We start from the raw sequence: 18,368 nt of genomic DNA on the forward strand, positions 1-18,368 counted from the left end.
ATAATATTATGAATATTCCTATAAAAAATTTAATAGATATTCAAAGGAACAACCACCCAGACGGTATAGTGGTGTAGGGATCCTCACTTTTATCTATTAACTAGGTGTTTCGGAACCTAGTGAACTACTAAGTGATTATTCGTTTGAGTCCAAAAATAGAAACGTAGACTCAAGAAGGGTTAATTACCCTTTATTCTTCAAAATAGAGATTAACAGATTGCCCTTTTTTCAGGACGTACAACAAAGCCTCAACTGGGGCTTAAAAATGTAAGAAATAAGAAATTAGCTAAAGACTAACAGAATAACTAAAGAGATTTAGCCGAAGCTGATCCAAATTCTAAACTAGTCCGACCGTAATATGAAATTAGCGAAGCTATCAAGGGCACGTAATATGGTCGAGCGTAGTAACAACTTAGAGACACGTAGCCCAAAGGCAAACGCGCGCTATTCAGGAATCATAATTCTCTCTGTAGAAGTCAGTGGAACTTCGACTTAAATACGACTCCTTCTCATTTGCATTTAAAGCAATTCTAAAAACTGATTCTGGTCAGCTGAAGATATCAGAGATGGGAAAGTCATATAAACTTAAAATAACTGTTATAAAATTAGGACAGTAGTTAGGGGAGCCAACTGCAACACCAAACACCAGGGTTTGAATCCCGCAGAATGCATGTTTGTAAGCAACTCTCAGTTCCTTCATAGAAGGCAAAGGTGGCCTACCCATTGTGACTTATGTTATTGTGATTTATCTCACTTGTCTGACAGAACTTTATTCTGACTTGTCAAGAACTTGTGTTGCTTGTTTTTGCGTAGAAACTCTAATTTAAATTGTAAGAATTGTTTTTAGTGCATAGGGGCTTTGTCACTGGAGGATTATTGTTTTCGTTTTGCGATTTTGCGTTGAGTCACTGTAAATGTCCGATTCACTTTTCAAACTGCTGCTACCCAATTTTAAAGTCCTACATTATATTTGAAGAAATTAAATAATGAAAAATCTGCATAAATGTATGTCTATTTCTCGCGTTGTGATAAAACAGCGGTACATAGAGCCATCGAATTTTGAATGACGTAATCCTCCTACGAATGTGGGCATGTGGAAGACCAAATTTGAAATTTAGAATTTGTTTTATTATTTACAAGAAGAAGCCCACGAATTTCATCGTGGCAAGGAGTAAAAGACTACGCCTGTTATTGGCCTTGAGCACCATACAGGTGACAGTATGACGTTTCTCAGTTCCGCCTCCAATTTTGAGGAAAGTACCCCAGCCGGACAGGTCCGAAAGTCTTCCACACCCTCTTTCCCTACAACCAATCTTTCGAGAGCACTTTTGGCTGGCCGAAGATTTAGATTGCCCTCATGCTGCAGAGATACTGCACATTTACAAACATCCATGCATTGCCCGGGATCCGAAACAGAGACCTTTCGCTGCGGCAGCCAATGTCACCAAACATTCTTCCTGTTCGGCGGCTCTAGAATTGGTCAAAAATAAAATGTTCCGTTACGTAAGGACGAGACAGTGAGAAGTCGCATGGTCCCCGCAGTAGCGCTCTGTTGCGCTTTCTCTAAGAACAATGCTTTGTTTCCAGAGCATCGCCCAGTTTAACAAGGTTCTATGTTCTCTTTGTGTCGAGAAATCTAAACTCTCTTTCATTTATTTACAGCTTTGCCTCGAATTAGCTGCCAATAAAAGGAGTCGATCATTTTGCCCAAGTTTCATTTATAAGGCATTTCTCCCGCCTTCTTAGCATGCCTTCGTGGTGTAATGGTCAGTACGCTCGGCACGTATTGGAGAGGTCCGTAGTTCTAGTCCCGGCAATGGCATTGTTCATTTTTAATCTCTCCTGCCTCGAAATACCTTAATGTATCTACACACTTTTGAGTGATGATGGATTCAAGAAGACATTTACGCTGTATTGGAAAAGGAAAACCTATTTAGTGTACAGCAATCAAAATTGTTTACAAAACATGCTCAATGCATTCAATTCAATACTCGTGTGCACATAAAATGAGTTTCTTCCGGTATCTACGTCATCCATTAGTTCTTTCAGGATTCCAAAAGTACCTCTTCGAGCAGCAGTTTTTGCGCCATGCTAATCTCCATGCTCGGGATATCTTTAACCATCGCTTGTCTCACCTGTCTGGGGCATGCTTCCGTCTTATCGAGAAAATCAACGCGACGGGCCATTTCTAGAATGGACGTCTTGACAATACTGCCGCATTGTCGTGAAGCACTATCAGCGGCACAGGTAACTGTGTAGGCTTCGTTCCTGAGAAAGAATAGCATATTAATCAAAACATAATCAAATATATTCTTTAATTATATTTCTCTCTACAGGTAATTCAGATGGATTTTACTGGAGGAATATTTCCTGTGTATGTCTTAAGTAATTTGCTATTACAGTAGCGGACCAGAAATCCGAAATGCCTGGGACAAAGGTTGTGCGGGTTTTATGTATTTTGCGAATTTTCCATCTCTTTCAAGACATGAAAGGTAAATCATAAGATATTTAGATTAAAACTTCAAAATGAATAAAGGCATTAAAGGCATACACAGATATTAAGGTCATATACAATATAGATATATGAAAATAAGGGACATCAATAAAGCATCACATATTTAATTTTTTTACGTGTTTCAAACATCAATCTTCTGAAGGAAGGTCTTCGAGAGGCTTCCTTCAAGGGATTAAAAGAAACCCGCCAGAATTAAAAAGTACTAACGGACAGCATATTTCACAAGTCACATCAGCGTGCCCACTGAGGGAGGGGTTTGGAAAATAGACCAATGACCTTCTATCTTTCTTGTGACGCTATCTTTTCATGCATGTGAGCGTAAATTTACGTTTTAATTTGCATTTGTTTCGCAGTTATAAATGTATGGCGTAATAGATGAAAATCTCGTAGTGCTTTTGTTTTCTGAGTTTAATTAATCGCTGACATTTCACTTTCGCGATTTTTATGACTCATTAATCTTTGGATTGATGTTTATAGCATATTATCGCTCCTTACATCGAAAAAATGACTTAAGCTACAATTAGCCTCGAATGTTATGCACTTACTAACACCTGTGGATTAAAAGAATTCAAGCTTATATATACATATTTTTAATTGAGCTGAGAAGGACTGGAAGTGTTACAATGAATCTAGTGGTTTTTTTTTTATTTCAGTGCTTGCATTCTTTGGTTTTTAAAGTGTAAGATTCAGAATACATATTGTGTTTGATCTGATTATATCCATTGGTAACATTAAAAGTTATATGTGAATAAATTGAATATATTCATTGTGAATAAGATAAATTCATTCTGTTTGATGAGTATTTCTTGTGAGCTCTCAGTTATTAAATGTGAAATTTATCTCACTAAATGAATACGAATGCAAATTAGTAAAGTTCACTTTGAATAAAATTCTGCATTGGCTATTGTTATAGAACATCGTTTTCATATAGACTGCAATAAAAAGTGCTGACTTTTATTTACATATATAATTGATGTAAATATTTTCTCACATGCATACGGTTATGTAAAGATAGCATTTGGGCTGGCTCAGATGTTTATGACATATTTCTTTCCTTATTTTATTTACCACTTATAATATTTCTCATGGATACTTTTGCGAAGTATCCAACATGTGTTTGTATTTATTTCAAATGTTTTCAACCAGGTAGTGAAATCTTCACAATTGCTTATATTTGATCTAACTTCGCAATGAACACTTTCAGAAGAAATCGACGATGGTTTTGTAAATAAGATTGCGTGACAAAATATTTTCAACCATCTTTCTTGAATCTTAAAGCACGCGAAAGGTCATGTGACATGATACAAATATTACTGGATTCCCATTGGTCCATCCTAGAAGCCACTCCCTCGGTTGCTACACAGATGTGCACATGGGACGTATGCTAACGGGCAAGCCCGCCCATGAGCGGATTGCAGCCAAAGCAAAATTTCTAAGTTCTATGTATCCCTGAAACGCAAATTTATGAAAACATTTCAGTACGAATGAAATCAGTTCATTCTTTCCAAGCAACCCACCAATCGTAAATATTTCTTTTTTATTGCCGAATCAGGAAACGAAAACTTTTGACACTTCAGGTTAATACGTGTGAGGTCATGATTTTGATTTGATGTAGTATAATAACATTTTCTCAATATCAATAAAAGAATCAACGTGGCAATAATGCATCGCGTCAGTAATACTAACCTGAAACCAAAACGATGTCAACAGCAGCTATTTAAGATGAACACATTTCGACATACTGCGACGTCACATGCAATCACCTGCTGTTTTTCAGTGTCAAAATATGACCTTATATAATAATAATAATATGTTTAATGTTTGGCAATGTTATTTCATATTTTGTAAAACTTACAAATTTTTTATTAATATAGTCTACGATTTGAAAGCGAAGAGTAGCAAAAAATAAAGCATTTTTATCTCCAAAGCGCAAGACTGTTGCAACTCCGAAAATCTGAGTCCGAAAATTAGCGCTTTCAGAGTTTTTAACTAATATCTCGACTGACTAATGTCATTCGAAGATGATAATGGTCGAAATGGCTTTCCGCGAGTTTTTAGAATCAGAAATAATATATTTAATGTTTGGCAATGCTATTTTTATTTCATATTTTGTATCACTTAAAATTTTTTATTAACATATTGTACTATTTGAGAGCGAACAATGGTAATAGTTTTCGAAATAAGCAGATTTTTGTATTCAGTTTTCGAGACTGTTGCCACTCGGAAAAATGAGTGCGAAAATTAATGTTTTCAAGGATTTTATTTAATATCTCGGCTGAAATCCCCGCCACAAACAAACAAAGAAACAGACAGACAGACGGGTATAGATTTTAATAGTATAGATTTAAAAAAAAATAGGCAGGAGCGGAAAACACTTGTAATAAGTCCTTTCCAAAGTGATTTTAAATAAATTTAGCTGAAGGGATTTTCCATATTGTGGACAAAGCATCTCCAAATTCGGTAACATGAAAAATGTAAAAAAGTGTGGTTTGCAAATACTTACATGCAAGAGAATTTCCTAAAATCTTCTTCAGCAGAGTCCTCATCGCCTGTTTTATCTAAGAAATCTATGTAAGCAAGAACGACTGCGATTATTTTTTCTGAACATTCTTCCGTCACGTTTTCTTTGATGCATCCTATATTCTTTACAATAGCTGTTTAATAAAGAAGTGCGATCAATGTACAGTCACTAATACGAAGAAAAATTAATCGATAAAAATTTCAAAAACTCATAACACATTTTAAGAGGAATGGAATTGCCAAATCGCGTAACTTTTAAATTGTATGATAAGACAGCGGTAAATTAAAGACGAGAAATGAAAACTGCCTTCATTTCAGTGTCGGAAAATAAATAATTGTAAATAAAGACGTTACCTTCATGAAGGTGAGAATCTTTGCGGCAGAGATCTTGTAGAAGCTCATAACGGGTAGTATACCATTGAACGCTCTCTGGGTGACATTTTGAGGCATGTTCCTGATTGCAACGAAACTGGTCGAGCAGAGCACTGAAAACAAAAAAGTACTCATAATTTAAATTTGACTTCATAAATATTTCGCGAAATGTTTATGAAGAACGATTAGCATATTTGAAAGTTATTGTATTTAATAATACCTTTATTTGTGTGATAGTTAAGGATTAGGATTAGGGTTATCTGGATCATTAACAAAGTTCAAAAGGCCGCACAGACGATATAGTGATTAGGGGAAACAGACTGCGGTACCGAAGGACCCGGGTTCGAATCCCGGAGAAGGCATGGATGTAAAATTGTCTGCCCCTTCATAGGAGGTAGCCGTGGCCGCCTATTAGGAGCCTCCACAATAACATTACCACCACTTCTGTCCTTAGTAGTGACCTATGCCGTTATACGCAAGTGCCCTGCCAATTAAGGTTACAAGAGTTATCTTTTTATCGTTTTATTATCTCAAGATTTTTAGTTTATTTAATTATGGCAAAAGACTCGAGGCTTTCTGCCTAAAGGGAGAGATGCTTTCCTAGAGGAATTTCTAAGGGAAACCGGGTCGTGTTAGACGTTACTCATGGGTAAAAGCATGAAAACGCTCATACAGCCAGCCCGTTCGCGGGTTTCGAATCTCGGTCCGAACTACCAGTATTCAGCGACTTTACCGCTTGGCCTCTGGTGGGCTGTGCACAATAGGAGACACGACGTCTTAGAGATTTTACGACAAACTGGCTATTGAAGTTTCACTGAGGGGGCAATTGTTATCTTTTACTATAAGACTGAGTAGAAAATTCAATAATATCAGCTGAACCCCTGGTGCAAATGCGAGAACGGGCTGAATGCACCAGCATTTTCAGGATTTTGCCCAGGTATAACGTGAGTAAAGCCAGTTCTTTTCTAAAAGTTCCCCACGAAAATATTCCTTCCTTGGCAATGATTTCTCGAGTGCTTTGTCGTGATTAAAATTCAACCATCAACTATCTGTAACAAAATATAAATATATCTTTTTTATATCTTGCATATTTCCCCTTCTTGAAAGAGAAAAAGGCTCTGGTCATTTTGTTTATCAAATCCCTTATATCTAAAACATACAAAATGACGCATAAAAATGTAATTTAGTAGTATAACAAAAACACAGTTCTATGTAATATTTAAACTAAATGTACGCTTCAATTTTAAAAGATTGTAAGTTTGATTTCTCTCAGTATATACACGCTGAAAAATTGTTCAAATGTTCTCTCCAAATACCATAAAAATTATCCTAAATTTTTCTAGAAATAATGATAAAGTTTCTCAGCTTCTGAAAATCATCGTTTCCTTCTGTGATATTCACAAGTCTCTTGAAAGTCGTTTACAGACTGTTGTATTTAATGCAAAACCTAAAATATTTCTTTTACGTATCCATAAAATTCTATATTTGTAGTTCGTATCCGTGAAATTCTACATTTGTGTTATATTGCTCATTATGAAATTATTCACACTTCTTAATGTAGAGCTATGTAATATGAGCTTTAGACATTACTAAAGAGAGAAAAAAACAACAGAATACAATAGAATAATAAAATAAACTTTGATAAAAAATGGCAGGTCAGCCTAACATCTTGCTGAAGGCTCTGGGACGCTTGAATACAGCAGCAAGTAAAAACCTTCGTTCCTAATGACAAGGTAACTGGATTTAAGCACTGTATGAATATATCAAAGTTATTAATTCTGAATTATGGTCAGAAATATTCTTTAATATTACATAATTGAAATATTAACATAAACATATAAACATTTAAATTTAAATTAAGGCAAATAGATTCAATATAGGTCTTACAAATTTAGTAAAAAAAATTTCACGTTACCTTACAATAATAATATAAAAAAACTTTAAATGTGTTTAGTTTAGCTAACTAAACACATTTAATGTTACTCTGTGCTAAACTACGACTAGGGGATTTTGACTTATGAAACATTCAGCCAATTCATATTGGTTTAGAATTTTTCCTATCCTCATCTCCGGGCTTTGGAAAAAGTTAACAACAATTTTCGAAAGGGAAGAAGAAAAGGCAGAATAAAGGGGGAAGACGAGAAGGAAAAAACGCTGAGATAGATTCAAAATCGTCAGTAAATTATCACAATCACGTTTGGAGGCTTGATCAGGTTAAAAAGTCTCATGCGGATTACAGATATTTTTAAACGTTTTAAAGTTATTTTAATACATAATTTGAAAAATAAAAATTAATTAATTAATTAAATTTTAGTATCAGCAGGTATTTTACTCTTCTAATGGTTAATTTAAATTCGTTTGCTGCATTAAAATATCTAAGCCTTGAAGAATTTCAGAATTCCTTTTAGTAAAGGATTTGGTTTATCTATTTCAAACGTAACTTCAGAATATTACTTTAAAACATTATAAGAGCGGGAAAAAGAGCCAGAAAGTTTTCTAGTTTTAGGATTGAAATTCCTCGTACATTACTAAATCAACAGGTTTGAAATTACTTGCTTTGAAATGGGTGTCGTAGCTTTCTTTGTTTAGATTACAGTAATAATAAGAACTTGAAGGAGAGTTTTGATAAATAGATCATATTGCAATTTTACGTATATTACATAAGATGGTGTGAAAATTAATACAGAATGTGGCGTACTATATTCTTCAGTAACATGAAGCAACAATTTTGTCCATGCAGCTAGAAATCCTTGTTAACATATCTGAATGTTCTACCTGATAATCAATCAGTTCTGGTAGAACCTTACATTTTATATTAAAATCACACATAGATAATTTTAAAGACCATTGAGTTAAGCTACCTGTAGAACGTTGTTATATCCTTATGCCAAACTAAAGTTATTGAATTACTTTCATATATCTATATATGGACAAAATACAATCATTGCACTAAAGTTTTATTATTTCACTTAAGTTTTCAATTCTTTGGATTATGTGCTCTTTGTTTAAAAGTAAAATTTGGATTTGAATTTTTCACTAAAGTTATATCATTTCACTCACGTTTTCAATCCTTTGAATAGAATTGTCTTTATTTAAGGTACAAAATTTTAATTAGAATTTGCTTTGTTCTTTTCTTGATTTGGGGAGGGGCCAGAATTTTCGGATGAACTATTATATTTAAAATACATTGAAATGGTTCATCAGCTGATTCTGGATACATAAAAGTAAAGATTTTTGTGGAAGAGAGATTTCAATTGATTTCTGCATTTTTCCTCCTGACGAATTAGCATTGAAGTTGATTGAAATCCCTTGCTATTTTGTTCTTTTTTCTTTAAATTTCATTGATTTTTTGAAGTGAGGTATTGCTTGTTTGGAGAGTTTTGGTTTTAACATGTATTATATTCTTTTATGCGTTTATAGGATTACTTGAAATTTATTACTTATGAATTTCAATTTTTGGTCTTTGTAAAAAATTGATTTAAAATTTCTTACTATATATATATATATATTTCTATGCGTGTGTGTGTGATTTTATGTGATTTCTGTAAATGTATATACTATTACAGAAATCATATAAAATAACGGATAAATTTATTATATGATGCAATTTATCTCCAAACCTGCCATACATTAATTCCTTTTTTTATGTGAGTTGATGTTCAAGTGTTAGGATCTTAGATCTTGAGATGATTTTTCAGAAAAGTATTTTATATAATGCTTAAGTTTAAATTATCTTTGAGATTTTAAGAGGATTGTAATTAAAACGAGATATTTTGGTAAGTAGAAATGTCTGTTACTGGGTCTGTTGAAAATTTTAGATACTATTGCTATGTTACCCTTTTCGTCTGCATTAAGCAAAGTATATATTAAAACTGTCCAGAAGTACAATAAAATAACACTGTTATTGAAATTTAAATGTGATTTCACTGCAGTGGAAAAAATGCTGAGAAATAAATTTGCATACTTACGGACATCTTTCGTCGAACTCCTTCTCGTTTCCTGGTAAACCAGAAGTCTTATCAACTTCACATGTTCTATAAGCACTCTTCTTGCAATAATCGTCCTCTTCTAGAGCTACCGGATGGGAGAGAATGAAACAAAAAAAAAGTGATTTGTATCATGTGTGGGTTGAAACTATTCTAGTCTTCAATAAACTATTCTAGCTTGCAGGTCTAGTCAGGGCAACTATTCTAATTTTCTTATATTTGGCTTCAAAACTCAAATACTCTTAGCTAGTAAAATAGCTTTCCATTTACAGACGAAGTTCATAAACATTTAAAAAAAACCTGATGTCTACATATTTCTGTAAATTATATACTATTACAGAAATCATATAAAATAACGGATAAATTTATTATACGATGCAATTTATCTCAAAACCTGCATTACATTAATTCCTTCTTTCATGTGAGTTGATGTTCAAGTGCTAGGTTCTTGGTCTTGAGATGATTTTTCAAAAAAAAAAAATTCAATTTTTTCCTCCTTCCAGCATGCCTTCTCGGTGTTTAGAACATTAGAGGCGTATTCAAGAGATCCAGGTTTCAGTTCCAGCGAGGGCATTGCTCGTTTTCACATTTCCTGCTTCGAAACAGTCTAATGATTATACAATGGCGCCGAACTAAAATGTGATGGATGATGATTCTTCGCCACCAAGATTTGGCGATTGGGTGATAATTGGTTTGGCGATAATCTCTAGTCACCCTTTAAAAGGGGGAGTATTTTCTCCCTCTTTTCTGCATGCCTTCTTGGTGTAAAGATGGCACACTTGGCACGTATCCGAGAGGTCCAGATTCATGCCCCGGCGAGGGCATTGCTCATTTTTCACGTCTCCAGCATAAAATTACCTAATGACTCTAGAGTGGTGCCGGAACTAAACAGGTGGTGGATGATGATTCTTCACCACCAGAATTTGGCGATTGGATCCCCTAATCCTCAGTCGCCGTTTAAAAGTGGGAGTATATAAGGTATTTTCTCCTTCTTTCAAGCATGCCTTCGTGGTGTAAAGGTGGCACATTCGGCGCGTACTCGAGGAGTCCAGACGAGGATATTGCATATTTTTCATGTCTTTCAGCATAAAAAAACCCTAATGACTCTATATAGTTATTGAGTATAAAATCTTTGACAACTGTATCAGTAAGATAATCAAAGTTAATTTTGAAAACGATTATGACTTGTAACATGCGTAAGGTTTAAATATTTTTATATAAGCTAAGAATTAGTTTTCTTCATATTGCTATCAGTCTTCAGTTCTCTTTGGCTCAGACATCCCACCCTCATTACGCTGTAGAGGGTTCAAGGAAACTCTACTGCAGTTTTCCCGATATCTCGTGGGCGAAAAAGACTTCTATGAATGATGCCGCAGGTATAAAACATTTCGCCGATAAACGCCATTTTCCTCAGGTATTTAAGCGAAATCGCAAAAAAAATTATTTTACTCGCCTTCAATGTATTTGGGAGACGCGATTAGCAACGTCACAGTGGAAAAGAGCTGTTGTTATACCAATATTAAAGAAAAGATGAAACTTTATACTGAGAGAGTTATTCATCATTATTCAAACATTCAGGTATGACCCGATCTCTCTTACAAATATTTTGGACAAAATGATGGAAAGAGTCATAGTCAAGAGATTGAACTGGTACCTTGAAGAAAATGGACTAATGGCGCCAGAACAGGCTGGATATTGCAAAATTCGCTCAACTAGTGATTCAGTTACCATGTTTAGCCATATCACTAAAGTTGCCCTAGATGAAAGGAATATTCTAACAGTAGTGTATATGGATTTTATACGGGCATGTGATACGGTACGGTGAGAAAAGCTTTGTAAGAATCTTGATATGGGAATTAACTCAAAGATGATAACATGGATAAGGTCCTTTACAGAACAAAGAATCTGTAAAGTTAAATATGGTAACTGCTATTCTAAATACTATGACTTACAAACTGGAATTCCACAGGAATCAGTAAGCAGCAGCACTCTAGTTCACATGGATATTAATAATGTAGTTGCTGCCCTAAAGAACACTGTAGGTTTCTACTGCTTGATATTGCTGATGACTGAGTCACCTGGGCTCAGGTACCAAATTTTTATGCAAAGCTCGTGACAGAGAAGCGACTGAATCATGCTATGACAGTGCTTTCAAATTGATGCGCTTAAAAAAATATGATGGTAAATTTGGATCAAACGTGCTTCTCAATGACCCTTCAGGTACTCTTCCCTGAAATGAAGTTTGAAAATGTTTGGATTGTAAATACTGTTAAATACTGAGGCATTATCTTTGATAACAAGTTGACTTAAAGCGGTTGAATCAAGCTGACAGTGCTTTCAAATTGGTGCACTGAAATTAATACGATGGTAAATTTATATCAAACATGCTTCTCACTGAGCCTTCAAGTACTCTGCCGTGAAATGAAGTTTAAAAATGCTTGCATTGTAAATACTGCTAAAATTAAATACTCAGGCATTATCTTTGAGAACAAGTTGACTTGGAGACTGCATGTAGTTTCACTTATAGAATGCTGTTATCGAAGGTTGAATACATTGAAACGCTTGGTTGGCTCTTGTGGGGAAGCGCAGGAGCAACTCTAAATATTACTTATAGGACATTCGTATTACCGTTGATTCGTATTCGTGTTACCTTTGTTGTGAACCACGCGTAACTGTAAATGAGCAAGTTCTCAAGAAATTGGAAATTCTTGAAAATCAAGCAATGAGATTTATTACTTGAGGCTTTAAATCTACCCCTACTAAAGCTATCCTAACAAAACATCTGTCAGTAAGAACTATTATTGAAGAGAAAGCTGATATCTTATATAAAGAGTTCCTCTGCACAGGAGATCCTGTCTGGATGAATTATCAGGACGCAATGAGAAAAATCAGGTTCCAGTGGGGCTTCCTACAAAAATTACGGAAATTAGGGATGGATGTGGTCTAATCGATCGAAAACAAGAGACTATGCAGACAGCAAACTCTTTTCCTATGTTCCAAATCGTGACTTACCTTGACTTGATTGATTCAGTCAACAAGAATGAAATATCTGTAGAGGTCTTGAAATGCCTTGTCCTGGAAACCGTTAATTCTAAATACCCGAACCATAACTGAGTGCGTGGTTTTACGGACGGGTCATTTGTGATGATTTAATATATGCATGTTCGGTTGTTTATTCTAACCCTTTTTCCTTCTATGCCTCTACTGGAGAAAACCGAAGTGCATTTGATGTTGAAGTGGGAGCTCTTAGAATTGCTCTGAAACAATTATTGGTCTTACTTTAAAAGTTCGAGACGTCTGTCCTGCTATTCAAGAGCAGCAGTTCAGACTATTGGCTCTTCAGGAACTGCAGAGGTCAACGGAAATTCTCCAGCAGACGTTTCTATCAAGAGAAATTCTTCAGTGTCTATAATTAATCCGAAGACTTTTGCAAAAAAGTAAGAAAATTAAAATACATTAGATCTCCGGACACAGCGGCATCTATGGAAATGAACAGGCAGATATCCGTTCACGAAAATGTGCATCACGATTGCAACCAACAAACTCAAATGTGTCATATCAAAGCTAAACATAAAACAGTCTATGAAACGAAACCATCGGTCGAAATTGTTGGACAGCATGAATACAAAACAGTAGAAGGCTGAAGATTTCGCATGCCTGCCAGAATATCCACGATGTAGTGCTTGTAGAGATATTAGGTTATTTCAAAGCAGGCGACATGAGCCTATCTTCATCGCTGTTGGGCATTTCTTGGTTATGACTTCGAGACTATCCGATATTGGCGTGCCAGAGACTATCTTAGCAATGAGTTTAGGCCACTTCTGTTATTTTCTGTGTTTAAACTTCTTGTTATATTTTGCCTTCCCATTAGAGATAAAAAATAAACCTTTTACTCTTCTGTATTAAAAAAAATGTTTTCCTATCTATAACACTTTAGATGTTTTCTAATTTATAGGAAGGATTTTACTGTATAACGCTGTTGCATAATACTTCCTCACAAGGGTTATTGAACCAAACTGAAGTTAGAAGGTAACTTGTATGATGTGAGATAGACTGATAATGAGTTATATGATTTACTCATTAAAAGTTTACAAAATGAGAAGTAGAACATCAAGTATGCATTCTATTTATTTAATATTACCTTTAAATAGAAATTAGGGATATTTAAACATGCAGATTTAAAAATTGCCCTTTTTGCTTGAGAATGCAGTGGGAAATCTGCAAGAGGTTTCGCTGTTTCTTTTTTATTCTAGGTACAGAAGCACTTCAGTTAAAGATATACATATTATTTTTTAAACAAATATTCTATCCATTATCAGTTCGACAATCACAGTGGACACAATATCCATTACAATTCTCTCAACTTTATGAATTATAATTTAGCACAAAATTAAGAATTATTCAGGAGATACAAATTTTTAATTAAATTTTTTCAGAAATAATAACTAATGGGAGATTATAATTTTCTTTAACGTTTTTGAGGAGAAAAACGTATTTAGCTTTATGAACTTTACGAAAATTTTTATTATTGTAAACTGAATTTTTTATCTGTTACTGTCTTATATGAAAGCAGTAAATGACGAACAAATGAATGCGCAAAATATACTATTATCCATATCAGTAATGTGAATATATCTTGGCTATTTAAATTTTTTTCACTACTTTCACTCTTGGGCATTTAATAATATTTTCCTTGCTTATTACAAATTTTAGTGATGTAAAAGATCTGTATATTCTAGTCAAGTAGTAATAATTTTAAGAGAACCAAGAAATCGAATTCATTTGTGTTAGGCCTTTTTAAGAGGAATGGACATTCGAATTCTCAAATCCTGGAAGTTTTAAAAATATTTTAAATTGAAAAACTATAATCAGGCATTAGCTCCATATAAAACAACTTACCGTAGAAGAGTATTGCAGTAATCAATTTTCGAAATGAGTGATATACCTTATCCAAGTTGGAAGATAGATCCAAAAGTATTGTTGTATGTCAGATATTCTCTAGAATAATGTTCAGTAATTTATAAAACTACTGAACATTATTCAGTAATTATTCGATAGCAAGAGAAGAAATGCATAATACATGCTTTATAATAAAGTATGCGACTGAAGTGATCTAGAGACTTTTAAAACTTATAAGGTATTTCTCCCACTTCCCTAGCGTGCCTTCGTGGTGTAACGGTAGCACGCTGGGCTGGTATTCCAGAGGTCCGTGGTTTGAATCCCGGCGAAGGCGGTTGCATATTTTTCATCTTTTCTGCTTCCAATTAACCTAATGGCTCTACAAACTTTTTAAACTTTTCATGTTTTAATTGCTCGTTCTAATTCAGAGAACACTAGACTTTTATTGACATTTCGCTAATTCTTCCTTAGTTTAGTTGCACAGGCTCTTCAGTTACACAATGCAATTTTTGTTTTAGATTTTCTATGTTACCATTTTTATAAAAACAGACACAAAAACCTCCCACATAATAATATAGGTTTAGCAAATAACGTATGCCTTACCTGCAGAAGCGATGACGAAAGCCGATACAATAAAAATCCACATTTGGGTTTCAAAGTCGATGAGAGAGTAAAATAACCCGAAAAGAGCCTGAGAGCTTTATGTTTGAGTAACATTAAGATGATTAGTTTTTTACGCATATGCAATTAAGTTGCTGATAGAAGTAATCTATTTCCTCCAAGGCCTCCTTGATTTCCGGATATTCAGATAATATCCCACGTTCAGCTATCCGTTCTGTAGTAACTCTTGGTACCATAATTATCGTTTGGATGAGACTAAGGTTTTGTCTTTGTTTTTCTTCCATCTCATAGTACAGGCCAGCTATTTGTAAACGTAATTTAATGAAATATGTTGTATTTTTAACTTCTTCTTCTGAAAAAGAAAATTTCGATTTAAAAGTGCACTAAAAGAGAAAATATTTTTGTCCGGTGTGCATTATTTAAAGCTTTGAATTTTTAGAGATGGCGAGAAAAATGTAGCATTCTGGCATGCAAGTCAACTTACTATCCAAATGCAGAGTATATTAGAACTTTTAAGGTCCCTGAAGATGAACCACTGTGTAAAACACGGATTAGTAAAATTAATAGGAAAGACTGTGCCAGAATCCTGTACCTATGTGTTCATTTTGCATTTTGATGAGCGTTTTGTCATAAGAGACGGTAAAGAAACACTGTAAGGATTTTAAGTTTTACTAACATTTATTTTATTTTAAAACTTTGCTGTCCTCTCTTAGTTTCCACTTCTGGCCTGAATAAACGCGAACAGATTTGATTAAGAAAATTGAGCTTGAAAACTGTTAAGTATTTATATGGTTATGGCTTTTAGGCAAAGGAGAGAGTTAGAGAGAGACTTCTCGCTGCCTTACTCCGCCCGTGCTTTTCAGTCAGTTCCTGTCTGCCTTTAAGGCCAGAACTATCTTTGATACTGGAAGACGTATTGTATTTTCTTGCATTCTGCTCACTACATATGTAGAGTTAAAAAGGCCAGTCTTCGCGCTTATAGTCTTTGTAAAAAGGCCAGTCTTCGCGGTACTAGTCTTTGTAAAGTATCTAAGTTTAGTTCTTATTTAGTTTACTTTTATTTCTTATTTTATACGTTTGAGACCATAAGTGCTGGTCTTTGTATCCCGAAGTGTGGGATCGGCTGTACTCTGTGAGAAATAAAGGGTAATTTAAGCCTTCTCATCTTTGTCCTACCTTCTACACACACATGAGCCTAGTTCCAGTAAGTTATCTGCTCCCATTTAGGATTTGCAGATGTTTACGAAGACTGTTAGAAGGAACAGTAGTCCTGACAACACGACCTAATGGTACAGCATTAACACTTCAAAGAATAGTGCCAAGTGTATCAAAAGATGCATATCCGACTATTTTTTTATGGTCACTCTAAATAGTTATCTTGTCTTTTGCCAGAAAAGCGAAAACCACCAGAAGACAGGACAAGAGAAATAAAGGAACGGTGTGAAAGTAATTTAAAAGAACTGTGTACTGCAGACCACATTGCCTCCTTTTCAGAATTTTTAAACTTTACAGTAATAAATTATCAAATGCATGGGCAATAACGAAAGCCTCTGATTATGTATTTTGTTTTTCGTATTGAGATGACCCAGCAGCCTCCTGACCGTTATAGTGGTTAGCGTCGCTTATTGCCATGTCGAAGAGCTCGGGTCCGAATCTTGGATAAGGCATGGATGTTTATAAATGTAGAGCTTCCGAGCGGAATGGGGGCACTCTATGCGGCATGCCGAAAGTCCGCTCCAGAGGTTGGTGGTAGGGAAAAAAGGGGAGGGAGACACTCGGAACTGAGCTAAATCGCACTATCACCCGTAAGATGTTCAAGGCCGTTGTTGCCAACCGCAGGCGTATCTTCCGCTTCTTGCCACGTGGAATTACGAAGGTTTTATTTATCATCAATTTCAAACATTTCATTGAATAATTATACTAAAGTTCTTAATGATCGGAAAAAAAATCAATCCTTATTAACACTCTAATTTAGTATTAGTAATCTGGAGGCTGCTGTTCAAGATGTTTCACTGAGTATATATTAATAAGGTTAAAAATCTACTACCTGTAGTTAGAACGTTCGTTCATAGCGTGTTACAAATATATTAGTTATGTTAGGCAAATTATTATTCCTTTATATTAACTTCCGTTTTGGAGATATTATGATTTTGGGAAGCAAGAGAGATTGAAAATTAGCAAAGCCTTCGCCGGGAATCGAACTGCGGACTTCTGGAATACCGGCCCAGCGTGCAGAACCACTATACCACGAAGGCACGCTAGGAAAGCGGGAGAAGTACTTATACCGTTAAATGTAATTTCTGAAATTTATGAAACAAATGTTTGGTTATGGAAATGAGCACTTCTTAAATTACTGCATATTACATTATATATCTTTCTATATGTGTATATGAATATCAAATGCAAAAGAATCGATATGTTTTGTATATTTATTGAGCACCGCCTGTAAATAAGCTTTAAAATTTTATAATATTCAATGATGAATAACTGGAGATTATTGTTTCTGTTTTGATATGCAGTCTGAAGTAATATGTATATTAGATTTTAATTTGTTTAATAATATAAGTGTATTTACTATTCTGGAAAACATTATATGTACAGGGAGCGGTGTTTCTGCATGCATTTGTGAATTCCAAAATAAGAAATTAGAATAATACGCATTGTATGTTATGAAGTTACATATAAAAACTAGCCTCAGATTTTGTATTCGTTTCATATGACTGAAAAACCTGTAAATCAAATTAAAAAAAATTTAGAATGCATTTGAATTGCTGTATTCCCAGATTAATTTAAAAGTCACATATTTTTAGCGTAAACAATTAAATATGCAAATTATAATAAATTTTGTCTGAGAAGCATAACTTCATCTGTCTGTCAATTCCTTTGACTAAACATGACGTATTAATAATTGCAACTTTCGAATTTCTGGATAATATTTTTTACATGAGATAACGAAAATATAATTTGATGTATTGCTTAGAAATAAGTGAAAATATTTAGTTTTGATTTCATTTTGAATGCCAATCACATTGTGTTTAAAATTATTTGATATAATATTCAATTTAATTGGTGTAGAACTATTTGATTTTGCAGCTTTAATGTTATTAAACTGCATATAACGGTATGTAACAAAGATATATTGTTGTAAAGAATGTTATTGATTAGCAAGCAAAAATTAATATTATTTGAGAAACTCTCCTCAGATGCAATCCTGCCGTCTAATTGTAAAAGATCAGTAATCAGTTCTTCAGTATTTTTTATTGATACTGCTTATAAGAAGAGAAAAATATATTTGTTGCTCATATACTACCGGAAAAAGAAAGCATGCTGACACTGTAGAGTCATTAGGTTAATCGGAAGCAGAAAAGATGTAAAATATGCAACCGCCTTCGCCGGGAATCGAACCACGGACCTCTAGAATACCAGCCCACCATGCTACCGTTACACCACGAAGT

The 18,368-nt window shown here is 34.4% G+C and overlaps 1 protein-coding gene across 1 annotated transcript; it reads right to left on the reverse strand.

Annotated features, from left to right (window-relative positions):
* Positions 1 to 1,914: 1,914 nt before the first annotated feature.
* On the reverse strand, positions 1,915 to 15,047 carry LOC118202863 (uncharacterized). Its single transcript, XM_035375072.2, has 5 exons — positions 14,896 to 15,047; positions 9,376 to 9,481; positions 5,390 to 5,520; positions 5,019 to 5,169; positions 1,915 to 2,268 (listed from the first exon to the last, which is right to left on the reverse strand). Exons 1-5 carry the CDS (start codon positions 14,936 to 14,938, stop codon positions 2,046 to 2,048), a joined length of 654 nt encoding a protein of 217 aa, XP_035230963.1. The 5' UTR covers positions 14,939 to 15,047; the 3' UTR covers positions 1,915 to 2,045.
* Positions 15,048 to 18,368: the final 3,321 nt, after the last annotated feature.

This window comes from Stegodyphus dumicola, chromosome 3, assembly GCF_044657685.1.
Source record: "Stegodyphus dumicola isolate Sdum_Otavi_A_Nest chromosome 3, ASM4465768v1".
NCBI classification, from domain to species: Eukaryota; Metazoa; Arthropoda; class Arachnida; order Araneae; family Eresidae; genus Stegodyphus; species Stegodyphus dumicola.